Raw genomic sequence first — 25,279 nt, 5'->3', positions numbered from 1 at the left:
CAATAACTCTTCATCAAAAAAAAAAAAATTATCCTTCAATGTTAGGCTTTTAAAATCACCAAGATTAAAGTCCCCTGTTGGAGCCCATAGATATTCATATAACAAAGGTGAAGACTTCACTTGTTTGATTGAAATTCATAAATAAGAAACCTCTTCAGCACATCTGATTTGACAATTCCCTCCTTCCCCTTTCCTCAAAGGCCAAGGGACTTAGCTCAGGTTTCACACTGGAATACAGCCAAGTGAGACCAAGCTCTTCCTGAGACAACTTAAAACAAAAGATGATTATCTTTTCCTAGCTGAATAAAATGGACTGTATCACCAGTGAGTACCAGGGCTCCGCCAACCATAAAACAATACAGAAACACAACAAAGATTAAAATACTATTTAGTAAATGGATTTTAAAGGTCTGATCTATAAACTGCATTCTAGATTCTAAATATTCTAATTTCTAAAGGAGGATCTTTTAATCTATCTTTGCAAAACAGAAGTAATACCAGAAAATTGGATAACCAAATATCAGAACCCAAATCTACCTTCCTGAGGTCTGGATTAAATAGGAAGTATAAAAGCAGCTAAAACAGGCACCTGCTGTGCTGCAGCCTGCCATGGGAGAGTCCTCCCATCAGCCACCCGGTGCTCCTCTAGTCGGATACCCGATGAGAATGTGGAGATCCAGTTCCAGTACAGCTGTTTACACATCACCACTGCTGAGAGCCAGAATCCCCTCTACCTACACACACCCTCACCTCTGGCAATGCTCCTGCACATGCGCTCATGCACTTATGTACTCCACCACCCTCAATTCCCCTGTGTAGCCTTCAGAGGAAGGATTTTCCACTCACTCAGCTTTAAAGTCAACAAAGCTCTGCATGAAGAGGATGCATCTATACATGTACTCACTCATTTACTTGTGCTGCGCCCAATCACTTACTGAATTATGACAACATCATCTTTAAAATGTCTGATCTTTCTGCCTCCACCTCCTGAGTTCTGAGATTACAGTATGTACCATTACCATTTGATTTTATGTGCTGCAGGGGGCCAAATCTTAGGACTCTGCATTCTAGGCAAGTATTGTGACCAACTCAGGTACACATCGAGTCTAAGAAAAAACAATCCTTCCTGCAAATGTCATCTTGCTATTCCATCTGAGGGCTTCCTAAAACTTTAAAGATTAAGAACTACAATCCTAACTTCTGAACCATTTCTCCAGTTCATCTGTGTGGGCTTTATTCGTATCCCTAGTCATACTGAACTGAGCTCCTCAGCTGTTTGTTCAGACCCTGACATTGCCTAGGCAATCAATCCCCCCATGGTACTCTTCTTACAGCTTTCCGCCTGCCTTACTGACTTTCTTTTAAAACTTTAGATCACTACTTTCAAAACATCTTCCTTTTCAAAATCATCTCCTGAAGCCCCATTAAAATCTCTCACTGCATTCTCCCTATCTTCCTACTACCACTTTGTATTTTGTGTGTTTATTTACCATGAGTCACTTGAAATAAAAGTTCCTGATACAAACTAAAAGTTCCTGAATCTGTATCTTTACCTGCATATTTAATACAAAACCAGAAACATAAATGAATCGATCTCATGGAGAAAGATTACATCAGAATTTTTTTTTTTTTTTTAAGATTTATTTTTATTATGTATACAGAGACCTGCAGGCCAGAAGAGGGCACCAGATCTCATTACAGATGGCTGTGAGCTACCATGTGGTTGCTGGGAATTGAACTCAGGACTTCTGGAAGAGCAGTCACTGCTCTTAACCCCTAAGCCATCTCTCCAGTCCTACATCAGAATTTCTATGCATTCCTATTTCAATACTTAATGCTTCACAAGCTTAATAAATTGCTGTGGGGTAACCCTTTTTTGGAGTCCTTGACAGTCTTCAGAGTTCATTCTCACTTTTGCCTAGCATGCACTGCATAAAATAAACAGGAAAATGCTGGATGTGATGATTAATCTGGATCACCGACTTGGCAGGATTTGGAACCACCTAGGAAACAGACAGCTCCACCGGGCATTTCCAGAGACATTCAACTGAAGGGGGAGACCCCTCACACTCTGACTGGGCAGGACTTCCCAATAGGTGGCCTAAATATAAAGAAGCCAGAAAAATAAAGCCGTACTGTCTGTCTGCCTGCCTGCCTGCCTGCCTGCCTTTGCTTCTTCCTAAACACAAGGCTCATCAAGGTGGTGGCTGCTATTTTAGTCCTCCCCCAACACCAGACTCCAGGTTCTTCAGCTTTCCAATGTGGACTGAATATGAGGCAATCAGGAATCTTCTAGATTTTAATACCAGACTGTAACTCATGAAAGATCCACATACAAGGACTAAACAGCTGCCAGCCTGCACATGGCCACTGTTGGACTATCTAATCCCTATTATGTAAAATAATCTAGTAAACCCATTTGCACATGCACACCCACACCCACCCACCCACACTCACAAATCTACTGGCCTTTTCTTTTGTAGAACTTCAACCATTACCCAAGAAGAAGCAATGTACTACTAGCCATATTACTGTTCTCTGTTGTCCTGAGAGGCTCAGAAGCCCCTTTTAACTCTCTCTAGTCATGTTTTTCTCCATATGGCCATTACTTCTATTCTCATCCTATTTCTCCCATTCTACATTCATTCATTAAACAAAGCCTTGACTTCAGTCTCATCAGTCAGTTTACAGCAGTAAAAGAGCTTTACCTTAAAGCTCTTAAGACACTTAAACCCTAGAAATAAATTCAAGCTGAGTATGACAGCACAAGTCTTTTTTATCCCAGCACTCTGAAGGCTGAGGCAGGCTTTGAATTCAAGGCCAGCCTGCTCTACACAGTAAGCGCTAGGCCAGCCAGAACGACATAGTAAGACCCTGTCTCAAAACAAATAATGCAATGCAACTTGCACAATGCAACTTGAGTTAAAATAATTACTCTGTGTAAAGAACACACCAGAGACTGAAGTGAGGAGGCAAAGGAAAAGTAGAGGCCAGGTCAGTCTGGAGACTATGGTAATCCCAAGACAAATACCGTGGCTTTGAAGTCACCAGCAGCAGTCATCTCCTGGACACATTCTAATTAATCTAATGTGGAGTACAGGCAAGAATGCAAAAGATCAAAAATGCTACCTGTTTGTCTAACCAAATGTACACAGAGGATTACTGCTATAGTTTGGATCTCAAATGTCTCCCCAAAGCCACATACTAAAAGACTTGGCTGCCAATTTATAATACTACTGGAAGGTCAAAAAAACCCTTAATACATGAGGCTTAAAAGAAGTCGGGTTCCTGGGCATACCTTTAAGGAACTACTAGGTCCCCTGTTCTTGCCATTTTTCTCTTCTTCTTGACCTGTATGTCACATACTTTTACCATGATGGACTACTATCTCCTAAAAGAGTTTTTACTAACACAACAACCAGAACAAAGCAACATAACCAAAAGACCACGGATTAAAATCTCTGAAATGAGCCTGGCATTGGTGCCGCACGCCTTTAATCCCAACACTTGGGAGGCAGAGGCAGGAGGATCTCTGTGAGTTTGAGGCTAGCCTGGTCTACAGAGTGAGTGCCAGGACAGGCTCAAAACCAATATAGAAAAACCCTGTGTTGAAAAACCAATCTCTGAAATGAGTCCAAATAAATCTTTTCTCCAGGGGCTAGAGAGTTAGCTCAGCAGCTAAGAGCAATGGGTTTGATTCTCAGCACTCACACGGTAGCCCATAACTATCTGTAACTCCAGTTCCAGGACACAAGAATATGGGACACAGACTTAACATGTAGGTAAAATACTCACACACACAACAATAATAGTAAAATAACCAATTCTATTTAATATATTAAGAAAATACACATAGTATGCTCCCTTGATACTGATAATCAAAGCAGTGTAATTTTTGGCAAAACGTAAGTAGTTGCAGTTTGAAAGGAGCTCTGTACAGAGGAGAGCCACACACTTGCATAACCACATCTGTCTCAGTACCCTGTTCCTTTAGTTCTCCCTACTGCACCATCAGCCCTGCTGCCTGTGCTCTCAAGCTCGCTAAACTGCTCTGCCTTGATGTGTAACTTTACCTGCAGCGCTTGCTCCTGGATGTCACGAAATAATTCCATATCTCTCTCCGTCATGATTTCCTGGCTCCCAAAAAGCCGCTCCTCATTTTCTTGTTTGCTATCCCAGCCATCCTGATTGTCTACACATAAAGAAAGGACTCAAATGTTATTTGCACTGTTTTCAATTTAATATGAGCTTTCAGTCTGGAGACCTTAATATTACACATATACTACCCAAGAAAAGGACAGTATTAAACTGACTCTCAGAAACATTACTCATGTATTAAGAATCTGTCCTTCTGATGAAAATCCCAAAGTGTCTTAAATCTTCCAAAAAATATGATACAACCAAATTTAAATTCATTAAAAGATTAATTTCAACAGACAGAACAAGAAAAGGGTCTAAGAATAGAAATTTTATTTCAAAACAGTGTGAATTTTGACACGTTTAGCAGGAATTTAATGTGTCAACAATCTCTACACAGTCTTAAAAGAGCTACCTTGACTGATACCAGGAAACTCTAACTCCCTTCACATTCTGGGTGCCCTGTTAAAGCACAAACTCCACAAACCTGAGGACCACAGATGATAATCCTCTGGGTAAGTATGAAAAATTATGATAATCATCCACTAAATGATGGCTCTTCCTCAACTGGGCAAAATAATTAGTGAAGGGAGTATGGGGATTATGCAGATCATTATCCTTTGCATTTGAAGATGACACTGCTGGTGACCTCCTCTTTGAGTATGGCTGAAAAGACCAATCAGTGACAGTTCTTTTCAAATTGACTGTATATACTGGCTCTGTTATTCATTTAGTACAAGAAGAAAAAAGACAAAAAACTCAAGGATGACAACATTCTCAAACTGAAAAGACAGTACAATCTAATGTAACCAAGTAGTTTTAATGCCCCCTAGTGCACAACACGATGGATGCAGGCATAGACCTAGTATTACATTTTGTGACACTGTATAAAATTATGTACAAATTGTTCCTTAATATTTACAATGCATAAATAAAATCATAAAGCCCATTAAAGCAAATGCCACAGTGATTAATGCTTATTGTTAGCTCTCTATGTATTTGTATACATCTGCTAGGACGGCTTCTATTTCTGAATCTCCAGAAGGTTCTTCTAATAGTCCATTTCCAGCCCCAATTTTAGGAGTCTTTTTTTTTTTTTTTTTTTTTTTTGGTAAGGCTAACCTAAACAAACTATACATTTTCTAGGATTAACATGTTCCAACTGAAGCTCACGTAATTTAACATGGGGCATACTAAATGTAAATAGTAGCTGACTGACACTCTGGTGACAAGCCAAGTCACTAAGAAGAAAAGGGAGGACCAGAGAGGGATGAGGACCTGCTCTTCTGGACCAGTCAACCATTCACATATGCAGGATGAAGAAGCAAATAATACAACCATTTGTTCATGGGACATTTGTGAGAGGAAATAAAAATTAAGAACTTCTCCGGCAGCCAGTAACCCTTAAAACTTAAAAATTATAAACAAACAAAACAATAATAAACAAACAAAAAGCACCCTCTCCCATAGTAAGACCCTAGAACTTCAGTCATCATGATCCACTCTGAATTGTCTCAGAGCCCTTTCAACTCCATGGCATCATCATTTTCTTTAATTCAAGTCTCACTACAGAAACTATTTAAAGCTTTAAGCATTAGTACAGCTAATCAAATTCCTCTGACCTGAAGTTGGCAGTCAGTCTAAATATCAGGCTGGAGCTACATAGGGAGCACCTTTCCCTCCTTAATGTGAAGACTTACATATTTCCCAAGATCTAAAGTAGAAAACCATATATACTATCCTGCATATATTTTGGTCTTTTCTGTATACTTAACGAACATCAGTTTAACCACGACTGCCCTTTCTAATTTCCTTCCAGGAAGAAAGTAAAAGTCATGGTGCTTCACCCTGGCTCCATTCTTGCCACAGCTTATGTAAGTATGTACCTTTAATGCATTCATATATACCCAATTTCACTATGTATTCCAGGTTGGTCTTGAACATGTGGTCCTCTTGCCTCAGACTCTCCAGTGCTACCATTACAAGTCCATGCCACCGGGCTTGTCCATAAATTTTACAATGAAATGTAAACTATTCTATGACTAGTGTTAATGCAAATAATACACTTTTGGAATACTTTTGTGTCTAAGCTTGGTTCAAACTTTTACCTGTGGGCCAATCTGAAGTGCTTGATTTTCTGTTGCCCTTTTTCCTGATTCTGTATTGCTCAGAGTAGTCTACCACCTCCCCGCGGGCTTTCCGCCCATCAGGAGAAGGGGTGAAGAATTTGGTAAGGCCATCAATGAGCCCTTTGGTTTTCTTGTTGAACTTCAAGGGGACATTGCTATCTCTGCAGAAGTCCAAGCCATCTATTCGCTCTAAATATCCTTCTTCTGATGATGATGCTGATTGACTGGAGATAGTGATTTTACGTTTCCGACCCCTTCCAGGACCAGTTCGCACTTTGCTAAAGGGACCTTTTGATCTAAAGAATCAAACAGGAAAAATATATAACTATTAAAAACAAATTATTATAAGCTTTGTATCTAATATAAAATACAAACATAGTAAATAACCTATAAATTTATTTAAGTGTATATTATAGTAAACAAGCACTCAGGAGGCAGAGGCACTTGGATCTCTGTGGTGAGTACAGGCAAGCCTGATCTATATAGCAGATTCTAGGACAGGCAGGACTGCACAATGAGAGCCTGTCCACAAAAAAAAAAAAAAAAGAAAGAAAAAGAGAGAGAAAGACAGAGGCAGAAGGAGGGACTGATGGAGGGAGGGGAAAGGGAGGGAGGGAGGAAGGGAAGGAGGGAAGGAGGGAGGGGAGAAGAAAACATTTATAAGCTATAATCAGTAATATTGTCTTACAACCTTCCATCTCCAGCAAGCCTAGCTTATAGTGGGAAGAACTCTACAGCAGAGAGGTTAGAACACATTTTTGTACCATTTTGTTACTGTCATACATGTAGGATAAACCACACCTCTAGGCTCACTGTATTCCTCTGGCAAATGAGTTACATTGGTGAACAACTACTTTTCTAGGTTATAATGTCCTCTAATACATGATCCCCGTACCAAAGAGTTATACTTCTACCTCTAAAAACAAAGAAAGGATTACTCTCTGCAAATCAGAAATCAAAAGATCATTTTAAAAGGCAAATTAGAGCTTGATTTAAGATGAAAACCATTGACTAGAATACTGGTTTTATATATGTCAGACTGCTAATGCTCATTCATTTATGTTATATCACCTTCAAGATAGTACTAAGTGTAGAAAAGGTACATAAATTTCTTGAGCCCAAAAAGGCTTACAGATGTGAAGATATTTTTATAAGACTAAAGGTGAATTATTATAAACTTTTTTTTTTTTTTTTTTTGGTTTAATGTTGTTTTTTCTCCTAAGGGACAGAAAGCTACTGAAACTTGTCCCAACAACTCCAGAAATAGCCTTGTTTCCCAGTCTACAATTGATGGTTTTTGAAAACATATTCCTTTATCTCAGGAGAACACAAAACTTGGATTTGGTTGTCACCTCAACAAGATCTGACCCAGTGACCTGCTTATGTCTACTGATAGACAACTGAGGCTGCATCACAAAGAGCTCACTGTTACAGGCTTTTCTTTGCTGCTTTTACACCAGCAGCAGCATAAGGAAAAGTTAAGCATCACTCTGGTACCAGACTTACGTTTTAATCCCAGTTCAACACTTCATGTGTAACTTTATGTAAATTAATATCTCTATGCCTTAGTTCCCACTTTCGAAAAATAAAGTAACCACAGCATCTTTACTTCACTAAGTTGCTGCAAGAACTGAATGAATGAACATAAAAGGCACTTAGAGTAGTGCCTGCCTGGCAATTTATTAAGTGCTCGGTAAAGGTAAACATGTCATATGGCAACGGGACACTTTCAATAGAGAAAACAAGTGACTCCTACACTATAGACAAGGCCCTATCCTCTTCTCCCCTCACCTTGCCATAAGTACAACTTACACCGTGTTTTGTTTCTTTAACCTGTTTTTTGGACGTCCTATTGGATTAGCATAGCGCCGTTTTATCTGTGCCGCCTTCTTTTGTAGAAGTTTTCGTCCTTTTTTCCTAGGTCGACATATTTGACATATCCACATGCCTGGAAAAGAATAAAATTCTATGCAAAAGTGTAGCTACAAATATCCTGAAAGATTTCAGACATTTTAGACTCTCAAGGTTATGGACTAATGTGAAGATCTAATGATATGCTTCTGGGAAAAGAAAAAAGGACATGAAAACATACATATGTCTACAAACAGCTAAAAGAAGTCATATACACCCTTGAAGCTTGCAAATGGATAAGGAACCACTGATTCTTAGCCAAAAATTTCTGCTCTCACTGGGTGTGGTTGCACACACCTTTAATTTCAGCAGAGGCAGGTAAATCTGTGAGTTCAAGGCCAGCCTGGTGTACATATTGAGTTCCAGAATAACTAGAGCTGCATACACCGTGTCTCAAAAAAAAAAAAAAAAAAAAAAAAAAAACAGAAAAAGAAAATGAAACACATTCTGGTCTACAAGCAGGACCCAGATATTAGCACCTAATTACAACCCTACAATAAAAAAACAGGTTTCTTAGAATAATGGTTGATTCCAGGACAAGAAAGGGGAAAACCCAATAGTTTGAAAGCCCTTATAATGTTATAATGCCAGAAAATACTCAAGAGGTATGTCAAAAGAACCCAGCAGTCAACTTGAGGGTGTTTCCAATGGCCAAATGATTATAAAGTAATGAACTATCATCCACAGAATAAAAATTTCATGTGTTGCCAATGATTTAAGTAACTTACAAATAAACGTTCAGAAAGTGACAAATTTAAGTCAGAATTTCAATTAGTCAATTTAGAAAGAATGGTGAACCAGTATGCAGATACCATATTAATAGCTGCAAAGGCAAGAAAGATTGAGTTGCTATTAGTAGGCAAAAGGGAAAACCTATCAGGGTTCTTTATAACTGTAATTATGTGATCAAAATTAACATTACCAGTAGAATGGTATATCATTACTATCTATCTATTGTGATATACTAGGAAGTACAGCACATCATCTTATTGTCAAATGTATAAACTTGACTTAATCATAAATGGAGGGGTTTCTGTGAAATAATGGACTATTACTCTCCAATTAAGTTAAGGTCAGGAAAGACAAAGTCTGAGTCATTATCATAGGTTGAAGACAATCAAGGTAGTATGACATTAAGTGTTAGATCCTAAATGTATCTAGAGAATTCAAATGAGGCCCTAGTTATAGGTAATCATGTCAACACCGACTTTCTGGATTCTGTGCCTTATGGTCTGTGTAAAGTGGTAACAATAGGAAAACTAATAAGGAGGCTATGCTCTACTATTTTACCAGCTTTCTCTAAAGTCTGAAATAAATTCAAAATAAAATCTTTCCTGCCTTAAGCTACCATAAAACTCTCTTTGTAGAAATGAAATGCACAGGAAAGAATTCCTAAGAAAAATCTTCCTTATCTTTAAAGATTCTCAGGCAGCCTCGTATCTCAACAAACAGACACAAAGGAGAGGTAAAGAGAGTTATTCACACCAGATGGTGGTTGGCGCACAACTTTACTGTCATCACTCAGGAGGCAGAGGCAGGCGGATCTCTCGAGTTAGAGGCCAGCATGACCTACAGAGTTGAGTTCCAGGACAACCAGGGCTACACAAAGAAACCCTGTCTTTAAAAAAAAAAAAGGGGGGGGGATGGTTATTCATAAATTTAAGGTGTTTCAAGAGGTGACAAAAGGATGGCAACTGAAGGAAAGGGGTAGCTAAAGGAAAAACTGTGTCTGTAAACTATGGCTCAGTCCCCTCACACCTCTAAGACGCCAAATATCCTACAGGTGTATACTTAGGAAACACACACATCAAAATCAAGAGTTCCAATAGCATCTAGGCACATGTAGTAAGAAAATAGGGTGCCAACTGAACTTGAACAGTCTCCGTCACTGCAACCTATTCAGTTTGTTCTCTATGCCTTTTCTCCTTCTTAAAAGGAAATGGGGTCATGAAAAGCTACTTAGACTGGCCTTAAACTCACTTTGTTCAGGCAAACCTTGAATTTATGATCTTTGTGTCTCAGTATTCCCAAAAGTTGGGATTATAGCTCTATGCCACTAAACAAAGTCTGACATTCTCTTTTTAAAAACTATAAACATATGATCAAATGGTATTTCATGGAAATCTAACCAAATAGCAATTATATCCCAATCAACATCTTTAAGGAACAAGTGTCCAAAGAATCTAACAGCATTAAGCTGTACCTTATGATTTGGGTACTTGTTTGGTCAGAAATTATTTGATAAGTTTTTCTAAGCTTTGAATAAATCAGATCTGAGTCTAAGATCCCAAAAAATACTGAGCAGTACTACTACCAACTTATCCTAATACAATTTTATTTCCTCCATTAAAAAAAGAGATTTCAATATACTACATGAGCCAAGTATTTTAGCCTCCAGCTAGAAACTAGGAAGTATTTCAACATAAAGCATTCCATCCTTCACAGACATTGCAATTGTGAAAACAAATACAAAAAGAATTAAGCTTAGCAGAAAGCATATTCTACCTTTAAGATATGAGCTGTCCATGTATACAATCTTAAAATGAAAATCAATTATTGTCTTCTTCTTAACAGCAGATAAAACGTGGTTCCACTAACATCCTTTTTCAGGGACATTGTTTTGATTTTCAGAAAGGACTTCTTACCTTTTGGCATCCGTGTAAGTGGTGGATCACAGCACTCCATGTGAAAACCTCGGTCACATGAATCACAAAAGAGCATGTTATCCTTAAAAAGAAAAAAGAAAAGATATTTCTATTTAACCTTAGGGAACAGAAAAATTTCAGGACTTACCGAGCCTGGGAAGCTTCAAACATTATCATATTAAAACTTTCCTTAATCAGTATTAACTTAGGAAACAGAGTTAGCAGAAAGTTTTGCTTCATCCACTCTTGGTAAAGAACAGGTTCAATATTTTCTAGTACATTCACAGCCAGGTAAGAGCTAACCCTAGTCTGTCTTAATAGAACTCAAAACGACGACTTGCCATTAGGAAGAAAACACTCATAATAAATCAATGCCTCTATACTGCTCAAAAGAACTGTGAGCTTTCCTGAAAACAGTTTAGTATCTCTGCAACCACATGATCGAGTTGCTTTACAAATCAACTAGAAATAGTCTATGTCCCAGTGAACAGTACTCCAAGCTAATGATATCTACCTGGAAAAGGCTACTGAACGGAACAGCCATACTCACTGCATTTTTGCCTTGATCACGACAGGAGCTGCACGTTTTACACTCAATGCACTGCCACCGCAGGGCCTTCACTCTCACGGTCAGCTCTGTGGAAAACTTTAAACAGGATGGATGACCTAATAAGAGAAAAAAACTTAGGTGAAGTAAAATCAAAAATTATTTTCTAATTATACTAAATAAATGGTGCAAAAAATGGCAATTATCTTAACTGTATCAGATAAAACAAGATACTCCTGGAAGCTTGCCATATAATGTGTCATCAAGACTTGGCACTCCAAGTCAGTTTTCTTAAAACCAAACAGGATTTAGCACATCTGCCTCCACTTTAAGTATAAAAATCATGTCCAAACTTGTACTGAGACTGCACCAAACTATTGTTTGTACAGGTGCTGGTATTTATATGACTATAAATATGCCCAGGCTATCTCTGAAAAAATATACAAAAATCAATTAATACGTATTTAATAACACCCTAGAAAATAGAGCTGTAAACATTTTAAAGGATTTTAATTCACTTTTATACTTATTTTTGTGTCTCATTTTAAAAATTATTTCTGAATGAATACATTTGTGTCAGAGGTAATATGTAGAACTTAGAGGACAATTTGGGGGTGTTAGTTCCTTTCCTCTACTTTTACATGGGTCCTATGGGGTCAGCAGGCTTTCAGGATGAGTGTCTTTACCTGCTAAGTCAACCTGCCAATCCAAGTACTATTATTATTGTGTGTGAGTACATATGCAAGCACACACATGCACAAAAGAAGTCAAAGGACAGTTTCCAGTTGTCGGTTCTCTCCTTCGGCTTTGTGGGCCTCAAACAGCAAACTTAGGCTGTCAGGCTGGTGTGAGTCTCCTACCCACTGAGCAGTTTCACTGGCCATGACCTCACTATTTAAAGGGAACAGTTTAGTTTCATCAATTTAAAATATAGGATAAAAATACAAACTTGAAGCAATTACATGCTCATGCCTTCAGCTTCTTAGGCTAAATCTAAAAGAAAAGTACTATTTCTTCAGGGATGACAGGCAATAGCAGCTGGAGGAACGGAGTGGTGGGAAGGAAGTGATTCTTCTCCCACGAGTTAGTGTTAGTTTCAGACTCAGGAAGATGTGTTCCATATTGTGGGATATTTTGATCGCACTTTGACATTTCCAAGACTGCCAATAGAGTTTACCTGGAGTCTGAAGGTGAAGCTAACTACTAGCTGCTCAAAATTAGCCATAGGTTCTAGAGGAGCCAGGGCATAAAGATAAATTAGATAAATGCTTCAGTTCCACTCCTTTCATAATCATCTTTCTTATTTTGTAAGGGAAGAGCTAGTTAAACCTTTTCTCTTTTTTCCATTTCTGAAGAACTGCCTCTTTTATAAGGTAGTAAGCTTGTCATCAACATGCACACAGGAGCAAAGCAGGAAAGGAAGTATGGTCTACATACATCATCTCTAATAAAAGCTATTTTCATATTATCCTTTCCTTTCTAAAACTAGTTAAAAGTCACAGCTATAGAATATACATTATTTAATTCTAGTAAACTTCATATTCTTACTTTAAGCTGACTATATGCCACTGATTTGATAAATGATCAGCCCCCTGACCATTTCCCCATTGTTAAATACTTACTGGTTGGTTTTTCAACTTGATACAAACCCAGACACATCTTGGAATTGAGAATATGCTTCTATAAGGCCTATCTACAGGGCAAGTAAATGGGGTAGTGTCTTGACTAATGACCGATGTGGTGAGTAGTGTCACCCTGGACAGGTGGTCTCTAGGTGCTGTAAAAAGTCAAGCTGAAGTGGGAAAGTGGGGAGGGCAGTGGAGGAGGGAGGGAGGGAGGGAGAAGAGGAGGAGGTGGCAGGCTGAGCAAGCCCTTAAGCAGTGTTCCCCATGGCCTATGCTGGAGTTCCTACCCTGAATTGTATCAATGGTGGACTTGCTTCAGTGATGTAAACCCTTTCCTCCACAAGTGTCTTTTGCTTGATGGTTGATCCCAGCAACAGAAACCCTGACCTAGACACCATGGTTACAGGGTTCTTATTTTAAATTAACACCATAGCAGGAAATGGGGATGGATAGACTCACTCTCTTCTTCCTCTCCCTCATGCCCCCTCCCTCCCCTCTCTTTCTCAGAAATAAGACTGGTGAGTGTAATGACATTTCCAGTTTTATAAGTTGAAGTATATGTGTAACACTGTCAAAAGTTTCTTAGTTGCCACTAATAAAGTATGAACACCTCATTGTTATACTTCACTCTGAAGTTTGCACTGTGCTTTCAATATATACTGCTTTAAATTCTAAAAAACACTACATGTTCCTATCATGTAGCATACATCCCTGTCATTCTGTAGGTGAAGCTCTTTTACAAGTTCAGCAATTAATTTTCTCTATGTAATAGGCATATTCACAGATTCTTTAGACTTCAGGTTTAGAAATGTATTTTTTTAAACTCATAAAGCATTAGGATCTTTCCCATATTTAATGTAATTATTTTCCCCAAACTACTCTTGTTCTTTTTATTCTGGGTTATGTATTGTTGTGGGATATTTGATCACACTGTGAACCCCAAGCTTGTATTTGTGTTAAATAAAACCAACCTTGGGTCAAGAGGCCGAGTCGGCAATAACATGGAAAAAAGTAATCATAAAAACATTATAGAGTGTCTGTAAGATAATAGAGAACATATGCCAGGATGTACTAGGGCAGGACTTAGTGTAGCATGAGTTCTTTTGTTCTTCTGGCTGAGCGGAAGGAGAGAAAACAGCCAGTTACTTGCTACTCAAACCTCTCTGAGCTAGCAAGTTTTCACCCCAGCCTTTGTCTCCTGAGTCTTACTGATAAATAGAACAGAGACTTAATTAAAACCTGTATTTGGTGGCAGCAACATGGCCAGTGCAGAATTCTTGCCCTGCTGCAGCCTGAGCAGCCAGGCTGTAGCCAAAGAATCAGGTCAGTAACTGCAGACCCACAGTCATTGGCTGAAACAGCGACAGAATAAAGCTCTTTTTATTTTTATTTATTTATTTGTTTATTATTTATTTTGCATGTCAGTCCCAGTTCCCTCTCCCTCCCTCCTTCCGTCCCTTTTACCCTCTCCGCCCCCTCACATGCACCCTGACCACCCTCCCCTCCCACCCCCCCCAACCCCAATTCCACATGTAGGGCAATGCCATCCAGGTGGGGTCATATAGATCTGTCAAGTCATTTGAAGTAGGGACTAGGACCTCCCTCCCGTCTCTAGACTAAGGCAGTATCCCTCCATGGGGGATGTGTCCACAAGGTCCTTTTGTGCACCAGGAATACATCCTGGTTCCACTGTCGAGGTCCCTTAGACTGCTTAGTCCTTCTGGCTGAGACCCATATTCAGGGGGTCTGAGTCAGTCCCAAGCGGGATTCCCAGCTATCAGTCTGGGAGCCCGTTAGCTCCTCCTTGTTCAGGTCAGATGTCTATATGTGCTTCTGCAACCTGGTCTTGTCATCTCCCTCTGCATCTGGATTCTAGTTCGACTCAGTGTTTAGTTGTGGGTGTTTGCTTCTGTTTCCATCAGCTACTAGATGAGGGCTTCATGATGGTGGATAAGTTAGTTGTTGATCTCACTATCCGGGAAGGGCATTTATGGTAGCCTTTCATGGTTGCTCAAATTGTTAGTTGGTGGTAGTCTTGTAGGTCTCTAGACCTTTCTTTAGGTTCAGTTTTCTCTTCAAACCAATAATGGCTCCCTCTTCTACGTCCATTCATTCTCTCTCTCTCTTCTCTCTCTCCTCTCTCTTTCTCTCTCTCTCCTGTCTCCTATTCCTACCCTGACTCAATCTTCCTAGTCACACGTGCTTTCCTCTCCTCCCCTTCTTTCTCCTAGTTCCCTCTCCATTCACTGCCCCCCCTTCCCATATGCTCTGGGGAACTTGTCCCTTCCCCCCCTTCTGTGAGAGACTTTATATATGAATCTCTTAGAATACACCTTGTATCCTAGTTCCTCTGGTGGTGTGAATTATAGGCTAGTGATCCTTTGTTCTAGGTCTAAAATCCATATACGAGCGAGTACATACCATGGTCCTCTTTTTGTGACTGGGTTACCTCATTCAGGATGGTTTCTTCAAGTGCCATCCACTTGCCTGCGAATTTAAAGATTCCATTATTTTTCTCTGCAGAGTAGTATTCCATGGTATAGATGTGCCACATCTTCTTTATCCATTCTGCAGTTGAGGGGCATCTAGGTTGCTTCCAGGTTCTTGCTATTACAAATAATGTTGCTATGAACATAGTTGAACAGATGTCTTTGTTGCATGGATGTGGATCATTTGGGTATATGCCTAAGAGGGGGATTGCCGGGTCCTGTGGTAAACTAATTCCCATTTTCCTGAGGAACCGCCATACTGATCTCCAAAATGGCTGTACGAGTTTGCACTCCTACCAGCAGTGGAGGAGTGTTCCCCTTTCTCCACATCCTCTCCAGCATGAGTTGTCATTGGTATTTCTAATTTTAGCCATTCTGGCAGGAGTAAGATTGTATCTCAAAGTTGTTTTGATTTGCATTTCCCTGATAGCTAAGGATGTGGAGCACTTTCTTAAGTGTCTTTCAGCCTTTTTGATTTCCTCTATTGAGAATTCTTTCTTCAGTTCTGTACCCCATTTTTTAATAGGGTTATTTGGTGTTTTCTTGACTAGTTTCTTGAGTTCTTTGTATATATTGGAGATCAGCAGATTGTCTGGTGTAGGATTGGTGAAAATCTTTTCCCAGTCTGTGGGCTGCCATTTGGTCTTATCCACTGTGTCCTTTGCCTTACAGAAGCTTCTAAGTTTGAAGAGGTCCCACTTATTAATTGTTTCTCTCAGTGTCTATGCTCCTGGAGTTATGTTCAGGAAGCAGTCTCCTATACCAATTTCTTTTTAAATAGTTTTAAAATAGTTTAGAAAACTGGGCAGTGGTGGTGCATGCCTTTAATCCAAGCACTGGGGAGGCAGAGACAGGTGGATCCCTGTGAGTCTGAGGTCAGGCTGGTCTGCAGAGTGAGTTCTGGGACAGCCAGGACTGTTTCAGACTTCACCGTGCCCGTGCTTCTCTTCTTTGGTCACTGTGATGGCCAGTCTCCAAGATGCCTTTCACCCTTCAGTAGACTTGTTCTCACCCTGAAGTAGGGTTGATCTGTATAACCAAAATATTACTGAGATGACAGCATGGCTATCTGTAAGGCTGTTACAGAAGATATTCAAGATTCATCCTTGGTTTTTATGCATATATGCTTAGAGAAAGCCAGCTGCCATGTTGTGGATATTCACACAGCCTTATCTGCAGGTCCACACAGCAAAAAACTGAGGCTTCTTTGCACCAGGCAACAGCCTTAATTTGCCACAGAAGCTTTAGGTGTCCAAAGCATCAATTAAAATCCTAAGTATATCCTCATAAGTTATCATGTCAAATTGCCTAATAAACCACTTCCAAATTCTGAGTACACAGAAACAGTACAAAATTAACATGTCTACCATTAGTAAAAGCTGCAAAGTCCTAGGTTAGTTTATTTTTGCAGCAATAGACAACTGCTATTATTTTTATAGACTTTTAAATTTAAAAAAAAAGAAAAAGAAAAACCTTACCCCCCACCAAAAAAAAAAAAAAAAAAGATAAGATCCAAAGTCTATAAATCTCAATGAACATTTATATACAGTTAAAATAGTCACTGGAATAGAAGCTATATAACTTCACATTGGATTTTACACTTTCACTATCAAATATATTTTTATGAGTTTATCTACTCTCAAAGGTGAAAAATGCATGACAGAGTTAGTACTGGAAAAACAATTAGCTTTTTAACCTCTTTCATAACTCATAAAATTATTTTTTGAGACGTGCTCCATTACTAAAATACTTAGGGAACCACTGCATTGTACATCATGCTGCTATATTTTTATCTAATAAACTCTGGTTTTCATAGTTTTTGTGTTTCACTATGAAACCTACCCAGAGTTCATTTTTGCTTGTGATACTGTAATACATATGGTCTCTCAGCACATAGATTTATTTCCATCTTCTTCTAAATAAAAACTCAAAAGTTTCAGCTCGGAATGTAGTTCACTTGGTAGAACACATGCCTGACATGTGTAAAGCCCTGGGTTCCACTGCCCAAGTGAGCAGCGGGCCCTAAAAACCTAAAACTTACACTTGTAGGCACCTAGACTCTACAAGTGAAATGTACTCTACCATCTGGGCATGCCCAGGGGATCTATGAGGCAGAAATGAGACAACGGCAGTCTTTCATCTCTAGCACTTATTTCCTAATGATAAGCAAATCCATAAAGAAAACAGTGTCCTGGTGTCCTGTAGGTAATGATGATGGCCAAATCAACATCTCATGACCAAGAATTCACAAGTTCCATGGAGCCCTCCTATTTCCAGGTCTCCCTACTAGAGAAAGACAGGACAACTTTACAGCCTGGTGATCACTTCTGCAGGAGTCTTAGGCTCCAAAGCCCAATTTATCAGCCCTTCCAACTATTTCATAAATAACTAATTCCAACATTAAATTCTTCTTTAAGAAACTAGCACAGCTTCTGTATTCTGGCCCAAATATTGACTGTTACTGTTTTAAAAAAAGAAAAAAAAAAAAAAAAAAAACACTGAAAATGAAAACAATGATAAAAGATAATGCTGCTTTACTAAAGCTTTCCTGTAAAGTCTGTGCATTCCTAAAATGTAGAATAAGAGTATCTCTGGAATTAGCAAGTTAGATGATTCTGAAAAAGCTTTCTATGGGCTCAGAATTTCATAGGCTCAATAAACCCAAGTGTCAGCAATAGTGCAATATGACAATCCAAAAAACACACCTGCTCTCTTTCTGGGTCTCTGAATCAAGTCTGAAACAAATCAAGGAAGAGAAGTAGTTATGTTGCATGTGTGTGCACACCTGAGTGTACAGGCACACAGCCCAAGGGGCTGAGCATTCATTTACTTTGTGTTTTCAGACAGGGCCTCTCACTGACCTGGAGTCACTGAACAGGCTAGGTGTCCAGCTAGCAAGCCCCAAGGACCTCCCTGTCCCCTGCCCACAGTGTTGGGATTACAGATGCACACTAGCACATAAGGTACAATGTTTACCCTGGCTCTAGGGGTTGTAGCAGGCCCTCAAGTTTGTATATCACTGAGTTTTCTCATCAGTCTGAATTGCGTTTATTTAAACAAACAAATAAAAAACTGATGGCTATGATTTATACAGGTACTTAATAATGAAATATAAAGATTGAAAAAATAAGTTCACATAATACTTACTAAAAACACCTGAAATACAATTAAGTTAACTAAATTGTAACATTTTAGCTATCCAAATTCCCCTGTAGTGTAAAAGCTCAATTCAGTTACTAAAAATCGGAAATAAAGTAAAACATGCATTTGGCAAGGACCAAAGAATACCAACTCATTTAAGCAACCTTCTCCTTGTCTTGCAGATGTGTAGGAAGGCAAACAGGAAGCCACGTACCACTATTGCCACAGTCCGCACAGGAGATGAGTTCCTCAGGCTTCTTTTCCCGGTTTTGTTCTTTTGTACCAAGACAGAAACTACAGATGGGTATGGGTTCAGCAACTGGCTGCAGAGAGAAACACAACTGATTCCACCACTAGTACCTTCTTAGTATGAACATAAAGTTAAAATTAGTTTTACATTCTATTCTGAGATTACATAACTTTAGGACAATTATACCACTCTTCCTAAAACTCCTACCCAGTAAGTTTTCATAAAGCTTGCTTTTATCCAATTTATATCTAGGATCAGATCATATCTGGGATACATGCGATCTGGAAAAACATACATAAGCATAATGTATGGCAGAATATAGTTAAGTACTATAAAAACAAGCAATAAACACTCTATGTAGTGCTGGCATAAAAGAGAAATACCCATTGTGATTTGGAGGACAAGACAGGGTACATTCAGCACTTCCTACACTCCTATTATGAACTTAATAAGCTAGTCACATGACAAGAGCATAGGCAGCAAAGAAAAATGTCTACATTCCCCTTCAAAGAGCTTCCCTCCACCCCCTACTTGTGATGGAGAGAAGGCCATACAGGTAGTATCAATAGAAAAGACTCCAGTGTACATGCTGCTAAAGCCAGTTTTAAGTGTGATGGTTCTATGTAAGGGAGGAAAAAATGAAAAGAAACAAACCAGAAAAAAGGCTAAATCACTTTGTAAAACTGAAGAAACTGACTTTTGGAAGTCAACAAAATGTATGCATTACATAGTTTCCACTTATAAATGTCTTTAAATATTTTGAATGTGTATGAGTGCTTTGCCTATATATAGATATAGATATAGATATACACATGTAGTGAGATAGTTCTGTGGCACTGACCACGCCCATTGGGGGGTGGAGCCATGGGCAGAAGTGACCTGTGGAAGGAGGTCGGAGGGAGAGCCAGGAAAGGCCCTCTTGCTGGCGTGACTCGGACAGGAGAGGATCGGGTTGAATTTCCTGGTGTTCATCTGTCTAGGTTGTAAGTTATTTCTCCCTGAATAAACATCTATTCGGCCTATTTGTTTATCTTGATCCTTATTTAACCGCGTTATACACATGTACATGTCTGGTGCCCAGAGAGACCAGAAGGAGCTATCAGATCCTCTGGAACTAGAATTGAACCTGGTTCTTCTGCAAGAGCAGTATGCTCTAAACCACTAAGCCATCTCCCCAGTCCAATATTTTCAATTTTTATACATCAACTATACCCTTAAAAGGGCTAAAAATAATTTACAATTGAAGGAAAGAATGAGACTTTTTTCCCTAATCAGAGTGTGTGTGTGTGTGTGTGTGTGTGTGTGTGTGTGTGTGTGTGTGTGTGTGTGTGTGTTTATGTGCAGGTATATGCCACTGCATACATGTAGAGGGCGGAAGAAAACTTGAGGTGTTTTGGTCCTTGCCTTCTACCCTGTTGAGGCAGGGTCTCCTGTTGTTTGCTCCTGTATTCACCAAGGTAATTAGGTAGTTAGCCTATGAACTTCTGGATATTCTGTCTCCACTGCCCATCTCACTATAGGACCCTTTGTGTAGGTGCTGGAGATCAGAACTTGGGTATTTATGCTTGCCTAGAAAGCACTTTACCCACTAAGCTATCTCTCAAGCCTTGGACTTTATTCCTCAGGCCAAAAAATAAAGGGGAATTGGAAGGCAATAAAAAGTTAGTAAGCCAGATGAAACTGGAGCTGGCTGTGTAGCTCAGTTGGTAGAGTACTTGCCTAGCATGCACAAAAACCTGGGTTTGATGCCTAGCACCACATAAGGCAAGGCAGCATAAACCCATAAAGCTAACATATAGAAGATAAAAATAAGATCAAAAGTTCAAGGTCGTTCTAGTTACATAGAGTTGATGACTTTTCCTAGGAATAACAAGCTAAAGCCAAAAAATTGTTTCAATGGCTAGTAAAGTCTTAAAAAAGAAACAGATAAGGAAAAGTTAGGTATAATATCAACACCAAAATCATTTTAAAACATCTAACAAAGCTGCACTAATTACAGTGTTGAATGGAGAGATCAAAAGGCAGGTGAACAGCTAGAAGCTACCATAATTAACTACTATGGCTGCAGAGAAGGCCATCATTGCTTTTCCTTAAAAAGGCACAGGAAACAAGACTTAGAGGAAAAAAGGACAGACTTCATACAGTAGTGAAAATCCTAAAGACATAAACTGTAAAGGCCTAGAAAACAGACTGTAGGTCGTAAGAACTGGGTCGTCAATTTGACTATATGTGGAATGAACTATGATCTAGAAATGAAGGGCACACTTGTGATCCAGATCTTGAGGCAAGAAGACAACATGGCTTTGACCCAGATCTTGAGGCGGTAAAGCACTTGTCTTCACTCCAGACCTTGAGGCCAGAAGGCACACCTTTAATTTGGGTCACGTCTTGTTAGAAGCCTATGTAAGTACAGGGAAGAAGGAAAGGGAAGAAGGCCCGCTTATCCTTGCCTTGTCAGCACATCTATTCCTTCACTGGTATTGGAGCCTACTTCTTCAAGATTGCAGCATATACAGAAGTCCAGATGAGGCACCCAGGATCTTGTGACTGAACAACTACTAGATTCTATGACTTTTCATTCACAACTAGCCATTGTTGGACTGTAGTATATTAGTCATTCATTCCCTAAGTTTTATGACTCTAGAGAACTCTAACTAATACAGATGCTGTGGTGGTTTGAATGAGAATGGCCTCCACAGGCTCACATATTTGAATACTTGGTTCCTAATTGGTGAAACTGTTTTGGAAGGATTAGGAGGAGATTTTTAAAAGCCCACAGCAATCTCAGTCTCTCTCTCCCCCTCCCTCTGTCCTTCCCTCCCTCTCTTCTCCCTTCCCCTGTTATTCCCTTCACCCTGCAGGCTGCCCTCAGTTACTTAACAGTGCACTGCCTGCCTGCCTGTGGCCACACTTCCCACCATGATGATAATGGAAACTGTAAATAAAGCTCACTTGTTCTCTGTCTGGTGATTGCTGTCTCAACAATTAAGCTCTTAGCAGCTCCAATGCCATGCCTGCACCTGCCTGCATATAGAGACTCACCTTGTAAAACTGTAAGCAAGCTCCCAAATAAATGCTTGCTTTTATAAGTCACCCTGATCATGGTGTCTCTTCACAGCAATAGAAAAGTCACTAAGAAAAATGGTATGACCAAGATGTTATAAAGTAAACAACTTTTATGAATATCATGAATAATGTATGGTAATGTTTAAGTGGTTGTTACAGTGTCACTGACAAGCACTGTCTATATGTAGTGAGGTTATCTTTCCAGATGTTTCAGTCTTGTCTTTTTGGTGTCTATTTCCTTCCAACACTTGTAAACAGTGCTTGTCAGTGACACCATAAGAATATAGTCAGAAATGATTGTATGAAGGGGACAGAAAGCAGACAAATTGCTTTAAAAAGATATCAAATAGTTTCAATATATTCTAAGTGTTTATGGTATGAAAGGTAAACCCATTATATAATGTGGAAGAGTGGGGGGCAAAAAAGTCAAACACTCAAGAAACAAACAAGAATACACTATGGAGTGAGACCTAGAGCTGCCCCTACTTGTGCTTATTAATTCTAAATACACTTAACTTCCATCCAGTCACATGTATTTAGCAGCTAATAGTAATGAACACCAATGCAAAATGATTTCACACCAATGGTTTAGGAAAAAGGGTGACTTTCAAAGCATGGGTAAAGACTGGTTTTAAGAATGAAGAATAATAGTACAGAGCTATTTATTTGCCTTGGAGGAGAAATAGTAAGAATGGGGAAAAGCTGAGGGTGCGATTTCATATAGTTTTACTTATTTCTGGAAAATGAGAAATAAAATTGGGATTGGGAATTTGGCTGCAAGTGCAAGGCCCTGGATTTGGTCCTCAGGAGGGAGGGAGGGAGGGAGGGAGGGAGGGAGGGAGGGAGGGAGAGCAGGCATGCCAGGAATTGGCTAGACAGAACAGTCTAGAATACAAGAAAGCAATGATATAAAACATTCAGAGGTTAAGACTGGCTGGAGCCAAAAATAACATAACAAAAACACTGCCTATCAAAAATGGAGAATGGAGGGGCTGGAGAGAGGGCTCAGTAGTTAAGAGAGTTTGCAATTACAAGGACCAAAGTTTTTTTTAATGGAGAATGGATACACATCTCCAATCAAGACTAAAGTCAAAAAGGCACACAGCAATAAGACAGAGGAGACAAAGGGTAGAGTCCGTGCGGAACAGCCTCCACCTCTCTGCTACAATAAAGGGCAACATAGCTGGCCAGGGATGGCAATAACTGCTCTTACTCTTAATCACTGAGGCAGAAGAATCAAGGACTGGAGGTCAACCTGAAGTAGAGAGCAAGATCCTGTCTACAGATTCAGCTAAACAGATACGCAATAGATCTATGCAATAATCTGCTTCACAGTGTGTCTTCAATGATCTTTCTTTCACTCAATACCAAAAAGAATGTAATTTTGTCATTTCCAACATGGATGAAACCGGAGGATACTACATAAAGGGAAACCATCCAGTACAAACTGGGCTTTGTCCATCACAAGTCAAATTTACTGAGGTCATTTAAATCTACTCATCCAAGCAGTGTGTGGGACATAACAAACTGGCTGCCTTGTTACTTGCTCCATTAAACCAATGACACCTGACTAAACCTACACTGGGTTCATGAAGGGGTAGGCTATGCATGCAATATGAAAACAGATGGGGGAGACTAGAGAGAAGACATGAATCAGTAAGAAAGGAAGGGGGGAGTAGTGAGGGAACAGAAGTTAGTAAGAATGTGTATGGGGCTAGAGCACTCACTGTTCTGGACCCAGGTTTAATTCCTAGCTCACAACTGTCTGTAATTCTAGTCCCAGAGGATCTGATGTCCTCCTTCTGGCCTCTGTGGAGATCAGGCAGACACACATGGAAGTAAAACACCTATATACTTACAAAAAGAAAAGAAAAATATGTTTTGAAACCAGTTTACTTTGTATGTTAACTTAAAATTATTCTAATTTGAAAAAATAAAATTTGACATGCAAAACAGGGGAACAGTACATATGGATGTACAAAGGACACAAAGGAAAACAAGTAGTGTGATGCACTGATGTATTACTTCAGATACATATTTTAAAGAGGACAAACAGAAGAACTATTTTAAGCTTTTCCAAGTAAGACTCTACAACTAACACTTTGATTCTCTTGTATCACTGAGACAAAACTGAACACTACTGGAAATCTATAAAGACAACTTTTAAAGGTCTATTAAAAACCAGACAATATGCTATATAATCACTGTTCATAGTCCTGTCCAACCTCAGTCCTTGTACCTTACTGTCCCCATGATCTATATAAAAGTAAACTGATTCCTGCTGCTATATTTACACTCCATTAAACACAGCGTCCAGAGGGAACCCATTAAGAGTTAAGGTGAAACATGTGATCTAGCTGCCTGAAACCATCAATACAAGTCTCTACTTCAGATTAAAATGCCAAGTGAATCACAAGTCCCTGTATGATCTCAACAGCCTAACCCTAAATCCTACCCACCACACATCTCTGACCTCATTGCCTACTGTTCCACCCTCAACCATCCTTCCATCCCCTCTGTTTCTGTTTTCTTCACATGTCAGATACTGCAAAGCAGGGCTCCCTTCTGTGATTACTGCTCCTGTCTAAATCTTTCCCATCTCCACTCGTGTAGTCAGTGAGGCTTTCTCTCTACTAAACAAGTCAAAGCAATCCACCCACCACAACAATCACAAGGCCCTTCCTTGCTTTACTTATTCCCTCAATTCTTTTCACCAATTAATATATGTATGTATATCTAACTGACATCTGTCAACAACTGTAAACTCTAGAAAGTTTCTGAGTTTAGCTAAGAAAACAGTACTGGTGCTGACAACACTGTATAACATATTATAATAAGCACTGCACACATACACTATAGAATACCTGGCAGAACAAAAACAATACAAATAGTGCCTTGTATGAAGAGAAAAATTAAACAACAGTATACTGACGCTTAGGTGTTTACAAAGTCATCTCACAGTGACTTCACAGCCTGGATAACTAGGTGAGATTCCCATCACCACCTCCACTCATTCTCTCTAACGCATTGGGACTCATGGGGTAGGAATACTTCAGCTATACTCTGTTGCCTTATGTCAGTGTTTCCTTTCACTGTTACCTCTTCTCACCCAAAAAATTTGTATACAACCCCAGTAAAAAAATATTTAGTGATAATAAATCACAATGAAATTTAAAATAGCACTTTAGTATTTTACCATTTATTAAAGAGGAAAATAAATCTACATAGTAAAATGGATAAATTTGTTTTTATATAAAGAATTAAATCTTGATTGGATATCTGGAAGTGTAGGACACAGTGCCTCTTCATCTGTTTTAAGTCAATCAATATTTTAGTCTT

The 25,279-nt window shown here is 39.2% G+C and overlaps 1 protein-coding gene across 3 annotated transcripts in view; it reads right to left on the bottom strand.

Annotated features, from left to right (window-relative positions):
• Positions 1-25,279, bottom strand: part of Kat6a (lysine acetyltransferase 6A) — an 80,997-nt gene that overhangs the window by 22,158 nt on the left and 33,560 nt on the right. For 2 of the 3 annotated variants that reach the window (XM_051182115.1, XM_051182116.1), the window contains 6 exons: positions 18,839-18,947; positions 11,373-11,488; positions 10,823-10,904; positions 8,079-8,214; positions 6,246-6,562; positions 4,074-4,192 (listed from right to left, as the gene is read on the bottom strand). In XM_051182115.1, coding sequence (XP_051038072.1) covers positions 4,074-4,192; positions 6,246-6,562; positions 8,079-8,214; positions 10,823-10,904; positions 11,373-11,488; positions 18,839-18,947 — 879 coding nt within the window. The remainder of the gene's footprint in view (positions 1-4,073; positions 4,193-6,245; positions 6,563-8,078; positions 8,215-10,822; positions 10,905-11,372; positions 11,489-18,838; positions 18,948-25,279) is intronic. The other variant, XM_051182117.1, reaches the window with a different exon arrangement.

The sequence above is a fragment of the Phodopus roborovskii genome, unplaced genomic scaffold (assembly GCF_943737965.1).
Source record: "Phodopus roborovskii unplaced genomic scaffold, PHOROB, whole genome shotgun sequence".
Lineage (NCBI taxonomy): Eukaryota > Metazoa > Chordata > Mammalia > Rodentia > Cricetidae > Phodopus > Phodopus roborovskii.
This window is presented reverse-complemented; position numbering and strand designations above follow the sequence as displayed.